Source organism: Ursus maritimus, unplaced genomic scaffold (genome assembly GCF_017311325.1).
Source record: "Ursus maritimus isolate PB19 unplaced genomic scaffold, ASM1731132v1 scaffold_25, whole genome shotgun sequence".
NCBI lineage: Eukaryota > Metazoa > Chordata > Mammalia > Carnivora > Ursidae > Ursus > Ursus maritimus.
Genome location: NW_024425008.1, coordinates 14,008,151 through 14,032,762, shown reverse-complemented (window position 1 = coordinate 14,032,762; position 24,612 = coordinate 14,008,151). Strand labels below are relative to the sequence as shown.

At 42.0% G+C, this 24,612-nt stretch overlaps 2 protein-coding genes across 12 annotated transcripts in view; one reads left to right on the top strand and one right to left on the bottom strand.

The window, feature by feature from the left end:
- Positions 1–11,505, top strand: part of ZC3H14 (zinc finger CCCH-type containing 14) — a 46,823-nt gene extending 35,318 nt beyond the window's left edge. For 2 of the 8 annotated variants that reach the window (XM_040641567.1, XM_040641563.1), the window contains 7 exons: positions 3,615–3,774; positions 4,542–4,774; positions 8,384–8,504; positions 9,673–9,809; positions 10,060–10,151; positions 10,904–11,010; positions 11,396–11,505. In XM_040641567.1, the coding sequence (XP_040497501.1) occupies positions 3,615–3,774; positions 4,542–4,774; positions 8,384–8,504; positions 9,673–9,809; positions 10,060–10,151; positions 10,904–11,010; positions 11,396–11,402 (857 nt within the window). In that variant the 3' untranslated portion in view covers positions 11,403–11,505. The remainder of the gene's footprint in view (positions 1–3,614; positions 3,775–4,541; positions 4,775–8,383; positions 8,505–9,672; positions 9,810–10,059; positions 10,152–10,903; positions 11,011–11,395) is intronic. The other 6 variants (XM_040641570.1, XM_040641568.1, XM_040641566.1 and 3 more) reach the window with 5 other exon arrangements.
- A 527-nt stretch (positions 11,506–12,032) lies between these two features.
- EML5 (EMAP like 5) overlaps positions 12,033–24,612 on the bottom strand; it is a 168,077-nt gene continuing 155,497 nt past the window's right edge. For all 4 annotated transcript variants that reach the window (XM_040641561.1, XM_040641560.1, XM_040641559.1 and 1 more), the window contains 10 exons: positions 24,078–24,286; positions 21,739–21,896; positions 20,351–20,465; positions 19,073–19,261; positions 18,738–18,910; positions 17,309–17,471; positions 16,805–16,908; positions 16,155–16,308; positions 15,548–15,648; positions 12,033–15,281 (listed from right to left, as the gene is read on the bottom strand). In XM_040641561.1, the coding sequence (XP_040497495.1) occupies positions 15,245–15,281; positions 15,548–15,648; positions 16,155–16,308; positions 16,805–16,908; positions 17,309–17,471; positions 18,738–18,910; positions 19,073–19,261; positions 20,351–20,465; positions 21,739–21,896; positions 24,078–24,286 (1,403 nt within the window). In that variant the 3' untranslated portion in view covers positions 12,033–15,244. The remainder of the gene's footprint in view (positions 15,282–15,547; positions 15,649–16,154; positions 16,309–16,804; positions 16,909–17,308; positions 17,472–18,737; positions 18,911–19,072; positions 19,262–20,350; positions 20,466–21,738; positions 21,897–24,077; positions 24,287–24,612) is intronic.

Below are 24,612 nucleotides of genomic sequence, written 5' to 3'. Positions count from 1 at the left end.
TCCATATTTCCATCCTGCTTTCCACATAAGGGTGTTTTCTTTGAAAATGTCTGGCAGCTAAGATCTGTGTATGTTGTGTCCACTTCATTGGCACTTGCCCATTCCTTTTGTTTCCTTTAATTTTTCTTTTTTTCCATGGTGCACATACAGTTTGAAGCATCTAGTTCTACGAGGCTTATGAGTGGCTACATTCTTTGCTTACCTCCTGTCATGGTTTTTATTTCTGAGAGAGCCCTCTTGTTTCATATTCCTTTTATTTTTCACATGCTGACATTGTTTCATGTATGCAACACACCCTGTTATCTCTCTGAAGATATTAAAGATAGTTTTGGGTATTTTCCCCTTCCTACTTGGTCTTATTTTCTCCAAGTTTGTTTTGATTGCTGTCTTTTGTGACAGGTTTTCCTCAGATGTCTGAGGATCCTTGGTTGTCTTCTATTCATGAGTGGGACACTCAAAAAGCTGATTGGCATTCTGGGTTCATTAGTCAGGGTGGAGGGCTTTTGACTTCACATTTGAATATAGATCCTGCAGTGGGGAGTCATTTGTCTTGTCTGTCTAATTTAGGGGTACCCTGAGGTCACCGTCCAGGCTTTTCCTCTTGGACTGGTTAGGTTCTCCAAAGAAAGGTCTTTCAAAGTAGTGGATTGGCTGCCAGCGTTCTGGGAGCTAAGTGAGGAAAAGGGGCTGCGGGAGGCACCTCAGCTTGAATTACTATGTGATATTTGCTTAATACCCCCTCCCTGTTTTCAGAATGGTACTTCTTTCAATGTGGCTGGCATCCCTTGGTCCAGAGAGACTCTGTTTTGACCTTTTCAAGAGTCTTAAGCTCCACTCTTCTCCAAGGAAGAAAATAGAGGTTATCAGAAAACTAAATGCTTTAAAAAATTTTAGTAGTATCCATTTAGCTTATTTCATTATAGCACTTTTCTGTCAGAGACCATGATGCTTCATTTATAGGCCTCTCCAACATTGACCAATGGGAAAGCATGTCTCCAATTATTCCAAAAAACTTGAATGTAGAAGTAAGGGAACAGGTATGGTAGGGATCAGAAATGAAGAAAACAGATTCCTAGTTGAGGAAGACATAGCTGCTTCTGGAGTGGACACTTGAACACGCTTTGTCTTCCCAAAGTCCCCTGTGCTGCCGGTTACTCAGCCCTTGGAGAATCTGGGGATTCACATTGAATTATTTCATTATTGGCTTCAGACTCAGCTTTTGAAGGTCTTAGTTTTTCACTTTCAAAACGTGGATGTCTCCTTTTACAGTCGTTTTCTTTGTGAGTTTGTTTCAATTAACCTTTGTTAACATTTGCATGGGGTTTTAGAAGGAAACCAAATGCATGGGTTCAGCCTATGGTCTGTACCCAGAAGATGTTACTAACTCTCGCATCTGTCTGCTTCTCTTTGACCCAGATGATAACGTTGAACCTTGCAGAGGTGACTAGTGGCTTTTGTGGAATGAAAATCTGTTTTCAGTGCCCACTTTTCTAAACTCTGTAGTATGCGACATGTCGTTCCCATGTTTTCTTAAGTCTTTGGCTTCCACGGCTCTGGAAGGACTTCACGATCTCTGTTCTTCTACTAATTCCATGTCATTCTCCTTTATCACCTCCTCTTCTCCTGTACTACTCCTTAAAGTGTTCATTTTATCGTGTGTCCTACCCTTAGCATGATTTTCATCTCTTTTATATTCTCCCAAGATGCAAACTGGTAGAACTGCTTTGCCTCGAAAAGGGCAGGGTGGTGAGAAGGAGGGCAGCAGCCTTGCACTAAATTCTGCACTCTACCTTTGCTAACTGGGAACCGTCTGTGAATCACTGAAGAACAGCGGGTTTGCATGTTGGTCTCCTGTAACGTAGGAGGGAAGTCTCCTCAGGCTCCCTTCGAGAGGGCAGTGCTGAACTTGTGCGCTTTGATTCAGCGCTGCTCTTACCTTCAGTTGGAATGCTGCTTCTCTTTATTTCTCTCTCCTCTTATTTCAACTTCTAAACATCTGAGAGCCCCACAAAGACTTCAGACTAAATAAATCTAAAACTGACATTTATCCTGCCTCCTTTTAAATCTCTTTCTCCTGTCCTCTGTTTCCTGGATCCAATTTCTCTTCCGTTCTCCTCCATCTGCCTCTTTACCCTCTCTAGTCCTGGCAGGGGACGGCAGCTCCGCTTCATTCCGACGAATGGAGTTGAACATGCAGCTGCTGTAAGAGCCAGTGCTGCTGAAGTGTGTGCAGTGTGTCTTCTCCCCTCGTGTGTGGGTTCGAATAGGACAAAGGTTGAGAATCTTTTAATTCGGAGCCTCACTGTCTCTCCTGGGCAACAGCCTAGTAACTGAGCTCTAGGACTGCGGTCTGTTCTTAATACTACCTTTGATCATGTCATTTCCCTCCTTAGAAACCTCTTTTGATCCTTGATGACTTCTAGATCAGAATCCAAACTCAGCGACACTTACAAGATCCTTTATGCCTCATTCTTCCCGGCCACTCAGCCCACCCTGCACACAGCCCTCCAGCCACACCACGTTTCTCAGCAGGTCTTAGATTCCTTGTGTCTCGTGAAAGCCTCTGCCTTTTTCCGTGCGGTTTCCTCTGCCTTCCATGCTCTGTTTATTGTCAGCTCCTCGCTCCCCCCTTGTTATTCCTGCTCATTTCTTTAACATCTGCTTCAAATGTCCATGTCTGTAGGCTTTGTCTTGATTCCCCAGCTGGAGTAGGTTTCCTGTATTCTACCAAAAACCTTGTTCTTACTCCTTTAGGATTAGCTTTTAGGGTACGCTGTTCTGAAATTGTGTGTACATCTATTTTTCTATTTTTTTATTCTTTGTGTACCTAGCACAGTGTTCAGTTCTCAGGTTATTGGCTTGATGTTCAGTTGAATGAACATGAATGGACATCCTGTGGATTTTGGGCTCTTATTTGCCTATTAACCTTAAGAGAAGTGCAGCTCATTAACTTCTGTCCATTGATGGCATATCGATAGGTCAACCGTCTCCACTCTGGGCTCTTGGCATATTTTATGAAGTAGTCAGGGTTGAGAAGCATATTATAGATGGCATGAGCTGTGGTTGTTTGCACTGAAGGTCGGTGGGTTTTTTTTGGTTTTTTTGTTTTTTTAATGCCCATTCATCTTAAAATTCCTTTCCAATATAGTCTTCTCGGTACTACCAGGCAGAAAATTGCCTGTGAATTCTTTTCATCAGGATGTGTTCTCTCTCAGTGGTATTGTGCAAAGTGAACAAAACATTTTAGAAAAATTTTTAAGTAGCCTTCGTATCATAGTTGAGGGAATATGAGGATTTTTCTTTATATTTTTAGAAGACATTGTACTTAGAGTAAGTTTATTTTGTTCATTAGATGCCTCGCATAAGAACCTTTCTGTACTGTAGACAGGGAGTACTGATTAGAAGGCCTAGGTAATGGGCTGTTAAGAGGAAAGCAATACGTCCTTGTAAAGGTGTTTGGCACAGAATTGCAGCGCTATTCCTGGGTAGAACCGTTGTGATTTTCTTTTGTAATTACAAATATATAAAAGATTGACATTCTTCTCACGTGTGTGATGTTGGGAATGCAAGGTATATTCAAAAGTAAACATTTATGGCCAATTTTTTTGGCTCAGATTACTATGACATGGAATCCATGGTCCATGCAGACACAAGATCATTTATTCTGAAGAAGCCAAAGCTGTCTGAGGAAATAGTAGTGGCACCAAACCAAGAGTCGGGGATGAAGACTGCAGATACCCTTCGGGTACTTTCAGGACACCTTATGCAGACACGGTAGATGGTTTCTTTTTCTTGTGTAGCTTTTTTGTGTTGATTAGAGAGTGCAGGTTAATCAGTAGTTCCCAGCTTCCCTCCGCCCCATCCGAGCCCCCAGTGTAGAGTGCTTTTATTGAGTCAGTCGTTAGGCCAGGAATAAATAGTAAGCCAAATTCAGTTTTCAAAAATTCCAGTTCATCTTTCTTGTTCAGAAATCTGTTAACCTACAAATAAGTCCATGTATGATTTAGCTCTGCAAATAAGATTCTTTCCTTTAAGCACATCCAGGAGATGAAATTTAAAAGCCAGGTGATCAAAATCAGGAAGTCTCTGCACAGAGAGTTAGCAGATCACGTTGGGGTATTCTTCCCTTAGACAATGGACTAATAGTCTATAAAGGAGCAAACGTACAGATGATAACCTCAGTGTAAACGTAGAACTGCTGGCCATGTGTTCAGAGCATAGATGCTGATTTTTCAGTTTATTGCCATGTGACCCTATGAAGATCAAATGGATGATGATGTTCAGGGTGGAGGGGAGATTGTCCTTAGTGCAGCCTGGGGGGTTGCTGGCGATGCCGCTGCAGCAAGTGGCCGTAGCCATGGTGCCTTAGCGGAAGCCACCAGGGCCGTACCTGGAAGTCCTACCGAGTTTGTTTGGTTTTTTTCTACTGAAGAGACCACCTCCAAGTAAGGGAGCGATAGTTCTGCTGAAGAGCACGGTAGGAGGCTCAGCGTTTTGTGTTTGTTTCCCTAATTCTATGGTATTTTCTATCTGTCTGGCAGAGATCTTGTACCACCAGATAAACCTGCAAGTCCCAAGTTTATAGTGACGCTGGATGGTGTCCCCAGCCCCCCAGGATACATGTCAGATCAAGAGGAGGACATGTGCTTTGAAGGAGTGAAACCTGTAACCCAAACTGCAGCCTCAAACAAGGGACTCAGAGGCCTCCTCCGCCCACAGCCCTTGCAGTTGATGAGCAGGCAGCTCGATGAGCCAAATGGTAGCTTTTCACATGGTGTGTTGAGAGCTCAGATTTTCCCTCTCCAGGGTGCTGTCCTTGTGCAGGAAATCTGGGACTGGTCTCTCTACCCGGAATGAATATTGGTTGGAGGCCTTGCTCTTACTCGTAATTCAGTAGCAGCCTTTTTTCTTCTCTCAGACAAAACAACAAGTGCCAGCTGAGACTGTCCTGCTGCCATGGGACTCAGCCTTGAGAGCCAAAGTACCTCTTAACCTGTGCTTGTGACAGGATCAGCCAGCGTTCTTGCTACCTTGTTTCCTTTGTTCCTGTAGAAACTATACTTGTTACTTTCTCTTTGTTGTAACAGTAATAGCCTCTTACAATTAACTTGACAGAAAAATGAATTTGGATTTTGATTCTATTTATAACTCAGTGAAATTCCCTTGAAAGGAGTTTCTCAATCTATCAAGATACTGCTTAGAAGTTTAGCAAAGCCTTACTTTTAAATTAATTAATATCGAAGCTTAGTATTTAGTAGAAGCGAGATGAACTGTTTGGATAACAGCCTCCTTTTAGGCAGATGAATCGTTATTACTGGCTGTTCTCTCCCTGGGCCCGCTGGTGTCAGGTGTACATACTGCTCGAGGTTTTCATTTGTGACCAAGAGTGGTAGTCATGTTCCTTGTATCTTGTAAAATGTTTAGAAACACCTTTATTGGGAGGGGAGACAATTACTGAAACTTAGAAATGAATAGTATTGAAGAAAAAACAGTAATGGGTCTGAATATTTTTCCAAGTTAATCCTCTTGGCAAAGACATGAAGATGTATTCAGTACCTTTTTCAGTCACTTAAAATATAATAGCTTTTAGAGGGAGATAGGAGTGAGGAGATCCCGATGTTGAACTGAATAGTTTTTTGGTCTAGTCAATAACGTAATGTCCTAGTTTTGATTGGTGGAGGGAGTTGAAAGTCTGACCCTATCCAAAGGAAGAAAAAATTTTAAATGGTAGCAGAGGTGGTTAAGAACTGCCATAGTCATGCAGTACAGATTGCTTGACCCTGTATATTTTGTCTCAGATGAGAGAAAAAGGGTCTAATTTTGTTTAAATGTAGATGTCCGTGTTAGGCTTTGTTGGTGTATGTGTCCTAGCAGTGGCCCCTAAACACGCTAGACTTCTTGCCTTGGTTTCACGAGTGCCGTGCCCCTTCTGGAGCCTCCGGTACCATGGCTTTGACCTGGGACTCACTGTTTTCACTGCTTCTCAGGGATGAAGCTTTGTAGTGGTTAGAAAGTAAGTGAGGCCCGAGAGCAAAATAATAGTCACAGAGAGGCTCTGGGCATTGTTGCTCTTCCCTTCCAAGCAGGGAATTTGAAACTTAATGATTGCTTTTGCTGGCTGTTTGTCCAGTGTTGCAGGGATGCTGTCATTAGCACCCCCATCCTCCCCCGCCCATTGAATGGCAGCACAGGCTTTATAGCTTGCAATAAAAAGTGAATTTGCCTAATCTTAAAACGTAAACAGGAAAAGTTTTAATGGCTTATGAAGTTAATGTTGGGGAAAACCAGAATCAGGACCTCTGTATATATGACCTAACCTTTCCGTTCGGAAGATAATGTTTCCTTGTATTTAAATACTTTAATACTGCCCATGAGTATCGAACTGCTTCATTTTCTAGCCAGTGTGCTCTTGGGTATTCTGTTAACTTCTTTCATTTGGCCTGCGTTCCCATGTATATACCGTAGTCTAACGTATGTTCTTTAGGAGGAGGGTAAGACACATTTCTGCAGGCAGGGTACCAGAAACAAAATTGGAGAAAACTGCTCTTTCCAGCCATGCGAGATTTTATTGGAGACTAAGGATACCTTTATATCCTGGAGCTAAACAGTGACTTTTACTATTTTAAAAGTAGCATGGAAAACTATATATTGATGTAGTTGTGGGTTTTTTTTTTTTTTTTTTTTTTAAGATTTTATTTGAGAGAGAGAGCCAGAGAGAGCATGTGCGGAGGGGAGGGACAGAGGCAGAAGTGGACTCCCCACCAAGCAGGGAGCCCAGGGCGGGGCTTGATCGCAGGATCCTGGAATCATGACCTGAGCCGAAGGCAGACACTTAACGACTGAGCCACCCAGGTGCCCCTGGCATAGTTTTGTAGTAGCCCTTTGATGGTCCTCCTGTCTGGGCTCCAGGACTGGATTTGTGTGCCTTGTTCTCCTGTAATGAAAACTGAGATTGGGTCACTGGATCAGTAAGTTCTCAGAATACCAGCTGTTGCGCTGTTAGGTTTTGATTGGTCACCTACTTGGTATTTTTGTTTCCATTCAATTATAAAACTCTTCAGGAAGACATTATTTTGTTTTTGCATAGATAAGGAAACTGAAGTTGAGGTACTAGGTAAGACTTGCCCAAAGTGTCTAGCTCAGCTAAATTACAGGGCCAAATTTGAACTGCCTGATCTCAGGCAAGAGGACTAGAGCAATGTGGTTGAAATAATATTTGCTTTTATAATTATGAATGTGAACCCTAATTTGTAACACCCATGATGCTTTTTTTTTTTTTTTCTTTTTAAGCTAGGATGTCTTGGTCCAGAAGTTGGCAGGTCATTATGGCCTTTGGGTGTGAATTTATTTGGCTTTTTTATGTTTTAAATGTGCATTAGTTGCCCTTATTTAAACTTTGTATGTCATATAAAAAGGTTTTTGGCTTTCCCTGAATCAGGAGACAATCTGGCTGCATGAGGCCCACTTTCCCACACCGTAGTAATTGACATTGTCATTGGACACGACCTCGAGAGGGAGTGGCAGGCAGTGAGCCCTGTGGATGGTGCAAGCACTTGCTCTCCTGGTTGCTCTTACCTACCTTTGTTTCCTCCACACCAAGGCTGTCTGCCTCTGATCATCTTACACCCAGCCAGGCTCACTGCTGGGCCATCTAGCAGGCCCCTGTAGGTAATGGCATTTGTGACCCATTTTAAGCAAAAACCTTTCCTTCACATTGATGTGAGTTTTTATCACCTGGACTTAGAACTAACCGTGTATACCTCCGTGAGTGGGAGCACTTTTGTGTATGAACCATTCATAATGTCTGAACATGAGAATTCACATTCTCTGTTGTTGTTTTTAAGATTGATTTATTTGAGAGAGCATGAGGAGGCTCAGGGGCAGACGGAGAGGGAGAGAGAATCCTCAAGCCGACTCCCTGCTAGGCTTGATCCCAGGACCCCAAGATCATGACCTGAGCCAAAGTCAGAGGTTTAACTGACCAAGCCACCCAGGCGCCCTAGTTCACATTCTTTTTCACCTTGTGTTTGCAGTTTTCGTTTCATTTCATTGGCTCCCTACTTGGACATCTATTCACCCCTCATATTTTAATTCAGTTCTGAAATAATTAGCATTGGGGTTTGGGTGAGAACTTTGGCTTTAGTTGCAGCGTCCCTGTCTGGTTTGCTTTTCACAGTGAGAACTGCAGTCTGCTTCCTGGTGACCTTTTCTAGCAGCCTCTTACCTGTGTTAACCAGAATATTAGACTCGTTTATTTTGTATGATCACAGACATGGAAGAACATAAGATTTTAAGAGTGAGGTTTGAGGGAAATGTATTAAAGGTGCTATGTACTGAATTGATCATAATTAATGAGAAACTTTTAATTTTTTCCCCTTTCTAGCTGAGGTGAGTGAACTGAGTGTGGTCCAGAAACCAGAAAAACTTTTGGAGCGTTGCAAGTACTGGCCTGCCTGTAAAAATGGGGATGAGTGTGCTTACCATCATCCTGTTTCACCTTGCAAGTGAGTAGCAGCAAGCTGATTCTGATTTTCAGGTTAATTTCTAGGTCTTAGAGCTTATTCTGTTTTTCTTTTCTGTGGACAAGTTTGACTTGTATAACTAAATGCAATGACACTTAACCATTGCCCTCCCAGAATAGCATCCTTGTGCAATACCTGTGTGTGTGTTTGGGGGAGTGGAGAGATAGGAGAAGGCTTCTGTACATTCAGGTGCATTCTGTCCTGGTTTGAATGCATTGTGTTCATGTAGATACCCAAAACTTCCAAGGTACTGGGGACAAAATTAGTTACAGGTCATGACAAAACATTTTGGACTTGGGTGTAATTTTTCCTTACCAGTTGGCTGGTTCAATGGCATGACCTTTGAGAGGTGGCTTTTAGATAAAAAAAAAAAATACACACACACATATATATGTATTTCTTAGAGGTGAAATCTCCATGTTTTGACTTCTTTAAGGAAGTTTGGATGTGAGAATAATATGGATGTACATGGAGGGAGACCACAGAAGGAGGCTTCTGGAGTGGTGCCTTGCCACATATATTATGCTCGTATGTTGAGTTCACTTCATAAAATATTGCAAACATAGATCTTACAGAAGAAGTGGTATGATTCTTAACACAAAAAATCCTTGTGTCTTTCATGGTCCTGGCTTGAGTTGAAAATGTTACTACCTTAGGCTTCGGAATAGACTACTGTGTCCTTTTTTGAAATCTGGTCTCATTTTTTTTTTAATCATCTTTTTAAAAGACTTTTTATTTATTCATTTGAGAAAGAGCACAAATGGGGAAGGGGAGAGAATGCAGTAGACTCCCCGCTGAGCGGGAGCCCGACACAGGCTTGATCCCAGGACTCTGGGATCATGAACTGAGCTGAAGGCAGATGCTTAACCAACTGAGCCATGCAGGCATCCCACATCTGGCCTCATTTAAAAATCGAATTTACTGGGGCACCTGGCTGGCTCAGTGGGTAGAGCATGCGACTCCTGATTTCTGGGTTCTGAGTTCAAGCCCCACATTGGGCATAGAGGTTAGTTTACGAAAAAATTGAGTTTCCTTTTTTTCTATTCTGTGTTTCTCAAAACAAGTAGTGATGGAGTATAAGGAGTCTCTCTACAAAAACACTAATAATGCATTGAGAAGATTAAATGTGAATAATGTTTTTGTTTTATAGAGCCTTCCCCAATTGTAAATTTGCTGAAAAATGTTTGTTTGTTCATCCAAATTGTAAATATGATGCAAAATGTACTAAACCAGATTGTCCCTTCACTCATATGAGTAGAAGAATTCCAGTACTGCCTCCAAAACCAGGTTAGTGACGTTGCGCACTACTACACTTAGGTAAAAAATGGAAAATGACATTTTGTGATTATAAACGGAGTTTAAAAGAATAGTTTAGAAATTATCATGCCAGAATCCGTTAACCTAACCAGTCTTTAAAGTGTTTTATCTAATGAATATATAAATCTTGTATTTTTAAAATGGTTCTCATAAAAACATCAGTAGATTGCATTAGATTATTTTGCCAAATTTGATCATTCTTTGTTCTCCTTCTTGTCAGCAGTTGCAGCACCAGCACCCCCTTCTAGTAGTCAGCTGTGCCGTTATTTCCCTGCTTGTAAGAAAATGGAATGTCCCTTCTATCATCCAAAAGTAAGAGTTTTCACTTTCCCAAAAACGATTTGGTGAGAGCTTTTCAATTCTGAGGCCTGGAAGAGCACTAGCAAATGGACGATCTTGTGCATCCGTGGTCTTCCCTGCCTCCTCCCGCCTCCCAGTCTCTGTTTTTGTGAGAGTTAATGTTGTGGTCTTCAAGACCTTGAGATTGGTAGTTGCAGCAGCCCACATCTGGTCCTTTAGGGTAAGTGGTCTGAAACAGAGGTCAGTGTTCCCTTTGCTTAGTTTCCATTCCTCTCTGCCCCTAAGCGTGTGGGTGGGGTTTTGTGTGTGTTTCCTCCCACCTTGTGTCAGAAACGGAGCTGATGAAGCCCAGTAATCTCTGCTGATGGTTTTCATTTTCTGTGTGCTCAAGACTGGTGTGCGTCCACCTGTTGAGCTGCTCAGTGAATGGTCTCTCTGACGTAGGAAGCCTGAAGACCGTGTGAAACGCTGCCCTTTCCCCAACTGCAGCTGGGCATAGATGAGGGTGTCCAGGGCACGATGGGTAGAAGGGATGTTGGGCCAACGTGCAGGGTGATTAGAAGTCTGTATTGTGTACCGAGGTTCCTTTTGAAACCTTGGACTAGAATTTTGTGTTGGGGTGGGGAGGGGAGGTCATTTGTCAAGGTCTCAGTACTAAAATATTGTTAGACTGTATTTCTTGCCCCATTAAATGTTTCTCTCAAATGGCCTTGTTTTTATCTGTATTAGCTTTTGCAAATGTTGAGACTGTGGTTTGTATTTAGCACTGCAGATTTAACACTCAGTGTACGAGACCTGACTGCACATTTTATCATCCCACCATTACTGTGCCGCCACGACATGCCTTGAAATGGATCCGACCTCAAACCAGGTAAAAGTTTTTCTAATATGTGGCTTCTTGATCACTTTGATTTTTAATTACACAGGGTACTTAGGAAATTTTGTTTCCAAATTTCGTTTTACCAGTGATTGCTTATTCACCTAGATAATCTCCAGATCAGATTTACCTCCTGAATATATACTGCTTACAAATATCACATTAGTTTTCTTGGCATTAGTAATGTAAAACATTGGAAGAAAGCTTTAGTGTGGTCTTTATATACATGTCATCTTTATGTAGCTTTTATATAATTGAATTACTTAAATCTGATATTTACATTGTAAATCTGTAGAATATTCGTTGTGTGAAGATACTCTTCTTAGCTGGGTATGTATGTGACTATGAAGCAGTTAATTAAAATTTTTTGTTTACTTAGTGAATGACAGTCATACTTCGCAGAAGATTGTGGAGTTTCCATCTACTGGCGAAAATACTCTGCAGAACTTGTCAAACCTTTGAAACTTGGAATATATTGCTTTCATAATATGAAGTTTATTGCCTAATTTTTCAAGTTTGTAAGTTTATTAAGTGGTTTTATCATTGGGTATTTTTTTGTTGTTTGACTATGAAAAGACCATTTAGGGAAAAGCTAAATTCTATTAAAACATTTGAGGCGTGTTTGTACACTGCTATTTCAAGCATCAGCATTTACAGCGTGGTGATATCGTCAGTTCTGGGACTACAGTGTCGCTATGTGTTTAGTGAGAGGAGCAGCCTTATTCTAAAAAGTTGAATTTCGTTCACTTTTCCCAAGGATTATCCACTGTGAAAACAGAGGAGTGGCCAAAAGTGTGGAGGCAGCCTAAAAGAAGTCATTCAATCCTGCTTTTTAATTTTGAGTGAATTTTGTTGAAAAGCATGATAATACAGGCTTCTTGGGTTGAGTGTTGTTTTGGTAGATGGTTCTTACCTTCTGGGCTAGGATGGGTCAGGTAAAAACGGAATGGCAGATGCAAAAAAAAAAACAGCTCCTTAAAATGCTTTCATTTACTTTAACATACACTTTTTAAATAAATATTTTGGGGCCGCATTATCACAAAATTATACAAAAAAATTTTTTTACAACTCTATATATACAGAAGATATCAGAAAACATTTCAAACTCACAAGATTATAACTATACATATTCTCATTCTGAAAAAAAAAGTTTTCAGAAACAACTCCACAGAAATTTTTTTAAATGTAAAAATTAGATTTAAATAGTGTATTTTAAATGACCAAGTACAGAAATCAGATGGGTAAACTGCAAAACAGGACTAAACTTTTCGACTACTGTATTGATACAGTCTTCTGTGTGTGGTTTTTGAAATAGTTAAGGCAAGAAGTGTCAGATGCTTTAGAATTAAATAACCAACAGATCACTGATCTTAAAGACGATGTACAGCAATTTTTGAAAAAAATAACGCTAAAAAATAATGCTAAAGACTCAAACATTCTCAGGACCAAATTAAAGTTCATTGACTTATTTATATACCCGAGGGATAACAAAACGTGTAAAAAGTCCATGTTTAAGAGCATAAAACCAGCAGTCTGTTTTGTGGCCACTGCTTTTCCACTGGGAGAAGAAAGAGTTAACCAGTTATTAAACCATCTGTAAGTTGCACTTCGCTGTGCCCATTCCTAAGAAACAACTTGAAACATTGAAAGAGGAAAGACAGTGCACAGGACAGCACGGAGCGCTCACGAGTTAGGCTTGGGTGAAATGACCCTTCTGCTTCATTCTAAAAAGTTGACTGACTCCTCTGAATTTAAGGCATTTGTTCATTCCAGTGCTACTTAAATTTCTTCTGCAAAGATGTAAAGCATCTTAAGTTGTATTTCTAGAAGACTTTTAGTATCACTATATAAATGGCATTCATAATTCCACTACAAAGAACGGAAACAGGGCTTAGTGGTTTGGTTCAGCCATTTTACAAGTCAGTAACATGCTAAAATCAGATATTTTTTGCCACTTATTAAACTCTTAAATGTGTTTCCAGGCAGTGTTTGTTACCTATCACCTGCTGTGGTTTATGGGCAAGCTAAGGTTGACTCTAGACCAAGTTATCCAACAGGTGTTTAAAATGAACCACCATCAGAAAGCATCGCAGCAAGGAGGGAACAAGCGTGGCGCAGGGCAGCAGGCGCACGGTGCGCTCTGGCATGTGTTTATGTACAGAAACGGGACCGAAGGCGCCGGAAGTCTCAGGTGACAAAAACTGAGGAGCTTAGTCAAATACTGCACACAAAAGTAATTCTCTGGGGCAAAAAACTAGAGGGCAGAATCTTCATAACCTGTTGTGGTTATTCACCTTCCCCTTAATTGGTGGCTGGAATAAACAAGGTGGTGGTGGGAGAACTACTTCAAATCAACGGGTTTTAGTCGTGAAACTGACAACGGTCATTAAGGCTGGCTTATCGGGCTGGCTGCTTGGAGGAACAAAAATGCAGTGAACAAAAACTATAATTAGCGTTTCTACATGTACTTTACTAGAAATGGAATTTCTCTTTAGCCAGAAGCTGGAAAGCTTTGGCTCAGAAGCAAAATTTGAAATTGCAACAGGCTCAAAGATGGAGGGGTGGTACAGGGGAATTTCTTTAATTTATTGACTGGCTCTTTATAATATACATGAATAGAAATTTCATGTTAGTATATTCTAAAAGTTGGCTTAATTTAGGAGAATCCACTGATGTGAATATGATCCGTTTCAAGCTTCTAAATGCCTTAATCAGTCCTTCAGACACAGCTACTCTTTGGAGCTTAAAACTATGTTCAATCACTGGTTAGGCTTTCTGCGGTACAGTCCAGCCATTTTCTGTTTTCAGTATTTACAAGGTGTTGGGCATACAAAATAGGTATCAGGAATTTTCATGTCTGGTCAAACCAAACTGAGATTTCCAGAAACCTGAAGGGGTCTATTATGCTACAAAGATAATTAACACATTAAAATAAAAATTCATAGGACCAATAGAGCATCTTAAACTTTTTCACACTTAGAAAAATATATTTTTCAATAGCAATCTACATAATCTCCAATCTTCAGGAAACTACAGACAGGCTAAACAGCAAATTCCTGAATGGCAAGTACTTATCTTTGGCAGCATTTAAGTGAATAGGGATAAATATCTAAGAGTTAAGCCCTAATCCACCAAAAAGGAATTTTAATGGATAAGTTTTACAAGTGGACCTGTATTCATTCCTTTTGGAAGTCAGCCTATGGGGTGGCATACATCTAATTAATAAATTTTTCCAGTAGAAAAAAAAGCTATAAAATTTTTTTCAAGAGCTACTAAATTGTTTAACTTCGTAAATGGGACCTTGAACACTTCAGTCTATGTGTTAAACGAGTATTTTCTGTTACGCTACATCTTTATTCGGTATGCTCTCCCAGTTAAATACTACTGCTGTCTAAGTAAGACCTTACCCTGCACACCACTGGAAAGGACTGTTTGTCAGACTACTTTTTCATTAATGAGGCTATAATCATGTCTTAATTTTTCAGCTTATACAGATGACTTCTGAACAGAAAAGGGTCGACAACTCAAAAATGAAAATGTAGCGATCAAATACTACTAACTGTGGATTTGTTCCTCAATGTAGAACTGCCAGGAGAAAAATGTCCTTGATAAAAAGAGGTTTACTGATGCTTAAGTAGCATTATCTTCTCCAGTAAAGCTTGCGTGTGTTTCCCTAGGGAAAGTAATGTTTGCCTTTTAAAAAATGTGATCCTTTAGGGTGATGGTGTGTTTCCTTTCCTTATGTAAACACAAGGATAAAATAAGTCATTAAATAATGAACCTTGAAAATAAAATATAAATTCTAAAAAAAGAAAAAGTTTTGCTAAAGAGAGGATGAAAACTAAGCAACTTGGGTTTTTAAGGTTTTGTTTTTTGAGAAGTGCTGTCCCCTAAGCCTCCCTAGCAGGTCTGCTAAGTTTGCACACTCCCCCAAAATGGGGGGCTGGCTTTCACTGAGTATTTATTCGATCCTTTCTTTTAAAGTAATTGGCAGTGTATGGATTATGGACAGTTATCCAGTGCAAACAGCAAATATTTTGAACTTATCTGTCTTCTGTTTGGATGACTCTGGGCATTTATCCCTGTTGCAATCCTAAGTTAGCACCACTTGCCCATGCAAGGTTTGGTTCTGTTTTTTGTTTTTTTGTTTGTTTGTTTTTCCTCTTCTGTAATTCCGGTCTCTCAAGGCTGTTAAATTTATATAGCGTCTTCTCAGCATCCATATCTTTCAGTGAGGCATATGTACACATTTCCAGACAAATAAACTGCAATCAGAAAAAAAAATGCAGTGAGTTTATTATATTTCTAGATTTTCAGAAGTTTAATGAGCTTTCAAATCATAAATGTATAAAATTTTTCATTAACTCCTTTTATTTTCATTAACTCCATACTGCCATTGCACGCGCCTCCACGGAGCCGGCCAGTGATGCTCCCTTAACTATGTTGTTGACTTAATACGGTGGTTGGTATCAGACCTCCTTGTAACAAGTGAGAGATCGCCTGCTTCTCTTGGGCTGAAAAAGTTACCAACCTGCAGTCATCCCCTCCAGCACTAACTACATGTCGATCGCCGCTGGTAAATCGAATATTTGTCACATGAGGTGAATGACCCAAGAACCTTTTGTGCTTTGCCTGAAAAACAATGAAAAACAAAGCTCAGGATGTTGTGTGAGGCACACAGAAATCAGAGGTTCCATCAGGAACCCTAGATCTCCATCACAGGGGCTGTGAAGAGAGGTAGGCAGTTTGGACCACAGCCAAAGTTACCAAATGCTTTTTCAGAGTTCGTAACGGATCACCGGACACAGACCAGGCTATCTGGGCAGTCAGATGTCTCCAGGTACTCTGAACATTTTCCTCTGAGGAAAGGTGTGGTAAAAAGGCTAATCACGGCTTTATTAGGATAGTTTGTAAAGATGGTGTTACTTGGGGGCCTGGGGAGATAATTTCCAAAAGCTTTTACTTAAGAGTAAGGGATTTAGTAAGTTATGAAAAAATTTTAGGAACATAAAAAGTTTCCAGATCAGGAGATGGTAACATATTTAGCTGTTAAATTACGGGGGGAAGAAGTACTAATGATCAGATGTCTAAATTGCTAGTAAAACTACATAAAAAGCAAAACCAAACACAAAACTTACAAATTTTTCAGGACACGGGAAGTCAAATAACTTAACCATGCCAAAGTCATCTCCGGTTACAAGACTGATTCCTGAATGAGATACGCAGGCACAGTTGACATTGGCTTTCTCAGTGTGTCTGGACCAGATTCCCATAACTTCATCCCCTAGAATACTAGAAGGACGGAATAAAAGAAAATCCACCATAGCAGACAGATGTACCACACTGAAAAAGGTTTTTGGTAATATCTACTTAATTATGTTACTTTAAAATTAAAAGATGCTTATGCTTTAGGAATTTGATTAAAAAGACGGTTACTCAAGGTTACCTGTTAAATTTAGAAGGTTCCATTTCTAATAACTGCAAGATAGCGTTTCTTTAGATAAATAATACAATTGCATAACTACTGAGTATGTGGTTTTATTGCTTATTAAACCTAATGTGTTAAGGACAATACCAGGCCATCTTTAAAGGCTTTTAACCTTGATAAAGCATGAGAATATGTCCAATGAAAAGGAGTTCCAGCATGAGCCTGTCATCGTCCTCTTAGGAGGAAGAATTCAAGATACGATAACAAACGTAAAACTCTACTACTCCCTAGTGGAATGGCTCTAACTGTTGAGCAATAGGATTTTCCAGTTTTCCCGGCTGACCTTCAGTCAGTTCTTACCTAGTCCATGTAGCCCAAGTGATCCTGTCCATGGCGGCCTGATCCGTAACAGGTTTTCCTGAAGGCACTTCATAGACGTGTCGTTTATAGCAACCAGTGGAGACCTTGCGTCGTATTAAAATAGGACAAGAATTCCATTATGTGACAGACACATCAGAAGGATAGAGGATATTAGCAAAGTGTGCTATCTCATTTGCATTTCTAACATTAACCATGACTGCAAAAGTCTGTTAGAAAATGTGGAGAAGAGGACTCGTAAGAATAGGATATTAATGCAGAAACAGTGAAGAGTAAATAAAGGCAAGAGTTCAGAAGCTCTGGAACTCAGGAATTTTTTCAGAAAGTTATTGCCCAGTGTGGGGCTCGAACTCACAACTCTGAGATCCAGAGTTGTATGCTCTGCTGACTGAGCCAGCAAGCTGCCCCTAAGACTGTTTTAAATGCATCCACTAACAGGGTTAGAACAGCTAGTGTAAACTTGGTTTTAGGGTATTGATAGCTTACCTGGAGATACCTGCTGTCTGCAGAGAAGTCCATTTGAATGACAAAGCTGGGAATGTCTCTGCAGTAGCTGATTCTGTTAAGGGTGGGGCCCAATGTTAGGTCGTAAAAATCCACTGAGTTCTCACTAGAACCCACTGCCAGAAACCGGGAATCTGGACTAAATCTGGAGAGGTAATAAAACACGTGAAAGGCACATTAGACCACATGAAATTACATAAACATTTAAGAACACCGACTTGCTTTCTGTCTCGCGAAAATAAGTATGTGTGTGACCTGGCCTCAAGTAGATTTACCCATAGACACAACTGATTGTGTATATGGAGATTGTATTTGTCTGTGTTACATGAAACAAAAAGCTTATATTTTACTTCGATTTTAAGTGGCTCCTGAATTTTCATCTGCTGATTCCTTTAAGAAGATCTAAGTTTTTGAAAAAGTCATTAACAAATACATAATTCTTAAGTTAGATAATACACCAAATTGACTAAGATAGGATTCTTCCATCTGGAAACATTAGGTATCTTCACAGCAAAAAACAGACCAACTTACTACACCTCAGGTTATCAGATGAAGCAACACTACCTGAAGTTTAGAAGATCTCTTACCAGACAAATGTGTGCCTAGTGGTCATGGGAAACGGTATGGTACAATTCAGTTGCGGTTCTAGGGAAATGGGGAAGTTTATATTTTGAAATTCTGAGGAAGGTTTCATGGGTAAAAGAGTTTTACTAATGAAAAAAATGCAAACTTCTGGCAACTGGTTTCGATAATCTATCTTGATCACACAGAAGTACTCAGTAAATGGTAGCTGCTGTCAAAATAAGCTTGTGCACTGGAAAATACCAGTTCAAGAAAAGTTTAAAGTTTAATTCAGATTCTGGGGCATAGATATTGAGTATTAATTTTTAAAAAATATTTTACTTATTTGAGAGAGAATTGGGGGAGGGGAAGAGGGAGAAGCAGGCTCCCCGCTGAGCAGGGAGCCTGATGTGGGACTCGACCCCAGGACCCTGAGATCATGACCTGAGCCAAAGTCAGCCACTCAACTGACAGAGCCACCCACGTGCCCTGATGGGTACTGATTAATTGAGTGACTGTATATTCAGTTGAGGGCTGGGATTATAACTTCAGTTCTCCAAGGCTGACAACTTACGAAGGACAGATGGCTCTCTCCTGTACAGTGGAACATACTTCTTGGATGGATCAACTTGCTGGATGCATTCCCTGGGTACATGGTATTATAAGGCTGTGTGGTTGGTGCCAGTGGATTGATGTTAGCAAGCAGTAAATAAGTACACGACCACATTTCAGCATACAATTTATGATGTGATTAAATACTATAGGCACTAAGGACCTGTTTTCAAATGTAACCTGGGTTATTTAAGAATAAATCTATATACTAAAAATTCTGTTCCATTTGTTGACTAACCTGATATCATGGATTGCACATCGTCTATCTCTCTTCTTTCCCCATATTTTGAGAGAGCTCACCAGTAAAATAATAAATTCTCCATTTTTCATTCCAATAGCCACCATATCCCCTTCAGGGCTATAACACACCGTACGAGCAGCATGTCCCAAATTCACTTTGTTTAACATCTTCTGCATAAGAACCGAGAGTCAAAGAAAACTACATTAAATAGAGTACTTACAAAGTAAACCAATTTCTTTTCAAAATTGTCAACATAATTCTCAAATAGTGCTAGCAATTTAGGACTTCCACCGTCCTCAGAAACTGTAAGAAAGAAAACTGTCTGTACCTACTTTATCAGCAATATCCCAGAGTCTCACTGTCCCATCTTCTGCAGCAGAAAGGAAGAAGTCCCGGGAAGGATGTGTCACCAGTCCCCATATGGGTCCGTCCACATGGCCATTAACTAAAATATTACATGCCGCGTTTTTCTCTCCAACTTCAATGATCTCCGCGTTCCTCGTCCCAACTAGGATCTTGCCCTGAAACACAAATGGGACCGATACATTTAATGGAATACAACAGTTGCTTTCAATAACTTAAGAAGGACCCTACTACCGACCTCCTTTCAGAGAACTTTCTGCTTTGAATACTCTAAGAGCAAGCCGGGCATTAGCTCCTGCGGGTGTCTTGGACTAAAGGCACATCCGCGGGGCACTAGGCGGGGCTGCCTGGCAGAGTCCGTGCTAGAGGACAGACCTGCGCGCTAACACCACAGCACCTGGCTTTGCCATTCAAGTTTGGACTGGGCTCTATTTTAATCTGAAGATCTCTAAGGAGGTGTAAGTGCACTGGGATACAGGAAGAAAGTATTGGATTTTAGTTAAAAGGGAAATATAAATAAAGGTAAGTTTAACCAATAGATACACAGACTGAGAATAATACATGTATATGACTTATACACTTACTGAAAGTTCATGCATGGTCAAAATATTTTATAGTGTTTCAAAACAAAACAGACGGGGCACCTGGCTGGCTCAGCTGGTAGAGCGAGCGACTCTCGATGTTAGGGTGGTGAGTTTAAGCCCCACGTTGGGGGGGGGGGGGAGAGTACTTAAAAAAAAAAAAAAAAGACCGCTGCTCTAATGAAAATGAATAGACTGGCAAGAAACTTCACTTCTGCTTACCACAGCTGAACCAGCACATTCAAGAACGGACTGGGCCGACCCGGTCCTCTGCCCGGCCCGCGCGGAGCGGCTGAGCCCAGCCCGACTGCACGGGGAGGAGGGGAGGCAGAGGACGACGGCAAGCACGCTCCTCGTTTCTTTTCTTTTTTTTAAAGATTTTATTTATTTATTTGACAGAGATAGAGACAGCCAGCGAGAGGGAACACAAGCAGGGGAAATGGGAGAGGAAGAAGCAGGCTCCCAGCGGAGGAGCCTGATGTGGGGCTCGATCCCAGAACGCCGGGATCACGCCCTGAGCCGAAGGCAGACGCTTAACCGCTGTGCCACCCAGGCGCCCCACGCTCCTCGTTTCTACCATGCGTCAAGTTCCAGAAGGTGAGAGAACCCCAAGAATAACTGTCCTCTACTTTCTGCCGCACCGTAACGGCTCGAGGAACATCTTACTTTGCCTCTGCACACAGAGCGGACGCAGTCGGTGACCTGTCCCGTCTCGAGTCTGAAGGCGCGGCATCGCCTCAGCTCCTGGTCCCACAGTTTCACTGCTCCTCCTTCTTTTGACCTGGTAACAACCCAAACCCAAATAAGCCTTTGTTATTAGCTACTCCAAATAATGTTTGCAATAAACAAATACTAAATTATAAGCAGAATATTAAAAAAGGCCCTGATATTCACTTTTTGTAGCAATTTTAAGATACACAGTATTTCACTCAGCTTAAGCAGATTTTACTTCCTTTTTCTGACACTGCATAATCTGATTTCGCTCCCACCCCCCCCTATAATGTATCCTCGTGATGAAGGAGACGTGTCAATGGTGTGTAACGCGAAAGCGACCGTGAAAACCTCGGGCTCGGGAACGGGGCTGCAGGCGCCGTGCTCTGGCCGGTACCGTTAGCGGCCGCCCGGGAAGCACCCTTCCCACCGCGACCAAAGAGCGGCTGCCCGTGGGCAGCGGGGCGCAGACCGCGGCGTGGGGGAAACGCCGGCGTCCGAGTAACGCGGAGGAGACAGAACATAGCCGATTCATGGTTTCTCACTTGGGAGAACTGACAGGGGTAGAACTTTATTTTCTGTGAGATGAACGGCTTGTCTTGGGACAAAAACACGCCCACGTGCGGTAACGGTCCCCCTCGGCGTGAAGGGCAGAAGCCACCGCGTGTCCGTTTCATGCACGTGGCTTCCCGCGATCCTGAACGGAGATGTACTTCCTGGGAGCGTAAACGCTGCATTTTCACGTGGACGTGAATATGCTGAAAACCGATTCTAAGTACCTGGCTTCCGGGAGGTTTTCAAAGCACTTGGAAAAAGCCCTTTCCTTAGACTTAAATTCTCAAGCCCTGTATGACACAATTTTACGTAACACGTTTGCCTCAAGAAAAAGCAGGCAAGGCAGTTTGTTTCTAGCATCCTCCCATCCTTTTCCGAGGCAGCAAGCCACACGCACCCCGCCCCTCAGTCGTCTGGACAAAGACGCGAGCCGGCGCTCGAGGCGCATCCTGGCTTCGAGGGCAAAGGTTTTGCCACGGGCCCCCTTACCCAGCAAATACGTCCACGGGCTACAGACGTTACGACAGTCTGTTCCCTACCCGCACCGCCACTCCCCCAGAGAAGTTCTGCCCCTGCCTGCGGGGGCCTAGGCTTCTCTACAGCATGAAGAAACTGCAAGTGACTGAAGACCAGAACTTAAGAATCAACGAGAAGGCCCATGAGAGGCAACAACGGCGAAGCACAGGAGGAGGAAGTGCAGAGAGCGTACTCCGCGTAGCCTGGAAAGAACTAGAATAACGAACTGCACAGCGCGGGCGCGCCGCGGGGCCGTGCGCAGGAGCACTCACGGCCTTTCCTTGCCGCCGGTGACGATGAGGCCGTCCCGCAGCGTGGTGTACATGGCAAACACGGGCCCGCTGTGAGCTCGGGCCACGATTCTGCACAGCACGTGCTCTTTCCACACACAGACATCTCCACTGATGGTACCTGTAAACGTCAAGTTATTCTGAAAAGGAGTGGGGAAGGGGGAGATAAACTCATCAAAAGTTCCAACAGAGAGGAAACAGACGCAATTCTCTACGTAGCGTGGCCTAAGCCCCACACGGCCCGCGGGGGACCGCGCCCCAGAGCCCGAAAACCCTAACTGGCTTTGTCAGGGCCTGCGGTGCTGCTCTGCTGACGTTCTCTGGACTAACCTTGGGCAAGACTTGGAGCCTCTAGGAGGACCCGCCTTTTCATGTAGAAAATGAGGGGAGTTCAGGCTCCACGGTCCCTGCCGGTTCTAAAATAGTAATCATTCCGGTTTCTATCATCCCTTTGGGCTGCTTCCCTTCAGCTGCCCGAGAAATAGCTGGAGATCGTTAGTCAAAGAGGGTGAAAAGAAGAGTGGGAATAGGTATTTTGTTATGGAAAGTAAAACTATGTATAGGATTTATAAATAGAGCAAAGCTGTGGGAAGTTTTAGGTTTCACTAATTCATGAAGTTATATATGAAATTAACGTTTGCCATGACTTCTTAGGATCAAAACAGCAAAGTCAATGCAATACAAGATAAATTTGATAAGGTACCAAAAGTCATAGCGCTTTAGATCACTCTGAGAGTCGCGAGCCTAGCGATCTAGTTCATTTATGCGGAGACTGGAGAAATTAAATCCTGCAGCGCGGGCTATTTTCATCCATTTTAGCTTCACTTTTGGAGCAACTGGTACAAGATCTTTCACCAGAAACGGTAAGGAGAGAACTGGTAGGAAAATTAATTTTGAATTACAACAAAACAAGAATTTTCTTTAATCTTTCTGAGAATACTATATGGTTGGTATGTTTAANTTCCCTACAATTTTTTTTAAGTCATCTCTACCCCCAAAGTGCCGCTCGAGCTCCCGACCTGGAGATCAAGGGGGTCAAGGGTCGCACGCTCCACCAACGGACTGAGCCAGGCAGGCGCTCCTCCCAACAACAATTTAATGCGACAGCATTTATGCATTTCTCTGTAGCTTATATTTGGATAACAAGAATTATATACGTCATCTTGAAGCATCATTAATCCGTGCCTTATCTGCAGTTAGAATGTGAGTGCTTCCGATGTAGAAACCTGTATTTTACTCCCCTGCTTTCACAGCCCCTAGGCAAACAGGACGTTCAAAAATGCATAAACTGGTCATCAACCCATCTCGCCACGAAACAAAACACTCTGATCGCGCTGCTGCTTCCAACGTCAATTATGACAATTATTTTAGTCTTCCAGTTTTTTTTCTATCGGGGATGGGCAACTGGCAACATAAAAAATTTTATGCACGAAGAAAGTTAATCTACACAGACAAATTAAATGCCAGAAGCATTTGAATGTGTGAGCTTTTCTTCTAGAAAGGAATTACTGGTCTTATATAATGAATGCCCAAAATGTTTAATACGGAAGTCTGACGTGGTACAACCAACATTGTCAATGGTCTTTTTCTCAAAAACGTGTGCTTAAAGGTTCTAAACTATAATTTTCTTCACATTACATACCCACATAAACACGTTAGTAAGGAAATCCACTTAGGATTTAAAAGGCCGGGCCAGGGCACAGGGTATTAAAGGAAAGAGATGTGGATCCTGAACCGCCAGCCCAGATGGGATGGGGGAGGGGAGGGAACTCTGGAACACTGTCTGCGAAGGCCAGGAACTGTGCTCTCCTTCCTCCTTGGGGTGAGCAGAGTGAGCAGCACTGGCCCAAAGCGCTTCCAATAATGTGCTTAGCAGTGAGTTACGATGATAGAAAGCAAAGGAAATCCTAAACCCCAGTACCACCTTAAATACTAGAAAATTATATTTCTTGATTTATCTTTCTGTATTCTGGCAAATCTTTAGGATTATGAGGAACTACTAGGAGGACAGAAATTTTAGGAGTTTTAGGGTAATAATTACAAAATTAATGAAGGCTTTTAAGAATGGCAATGGCCTAAGGACTCAAATGTTTCATTATAATCCTTCACCCTCATTAGTTTTCTTTCCCACTCCCTGATTTCTGAAAGTATCAGACTCGGGAAGGGGAAATGTATGCATGACCAGGACATATGTAATGATTAGTGGGTCACAATGCCATGGAACATCATGGTGGCTTATCTATCTAGAGTGAGAACATCCAAAGTAGTCCAATTTCTGTAATTCCGAGACACACGAGCACACGCATTTTAAAGAGACATACTGCACCAAAGGCGACAGCGAGCATGGTCTGCATCCGGGCATCTTCCACAGTGCTCAGGAGTCCTTTCTTGCTAAGAAGAGCCCTTCCTGCCAGCGTCCAGAACTTCACGTGTTTGACTCCCACAGACACAAACTGGGAATCTGAATCTGGTCGGAATTCGGCCACAAAAATACGTTGGTTGTGACCAGCTCTGCTGGCAATCTTGGTACCTGGTAAAGAGCGACAACAAAATGAACAAGGTTAGTATAGGAAGCTAATTTCTACAGGACCAAACAGTTATTCAAAATATGTCGTTCAAAAAACAAATACTTATGAGGGGGCGTGTTCCTTGCACAGCTACCTGGCAATCACAGGGCCTGGGGACAGAGTCCTTCTCAGAGATTTTCTCAAGGGATATATGTATCGATGGGAGCTTTACTACCATTGAAGGGCCAACCCAGATTTTAGCAAGCAGAGCTTGCTTCCTTCTGTGTGGCTCTGTGAACTTTACCTTTTATAGCAGCTATAGCACTGAAAAGTTTTGTCTGGAGTATCA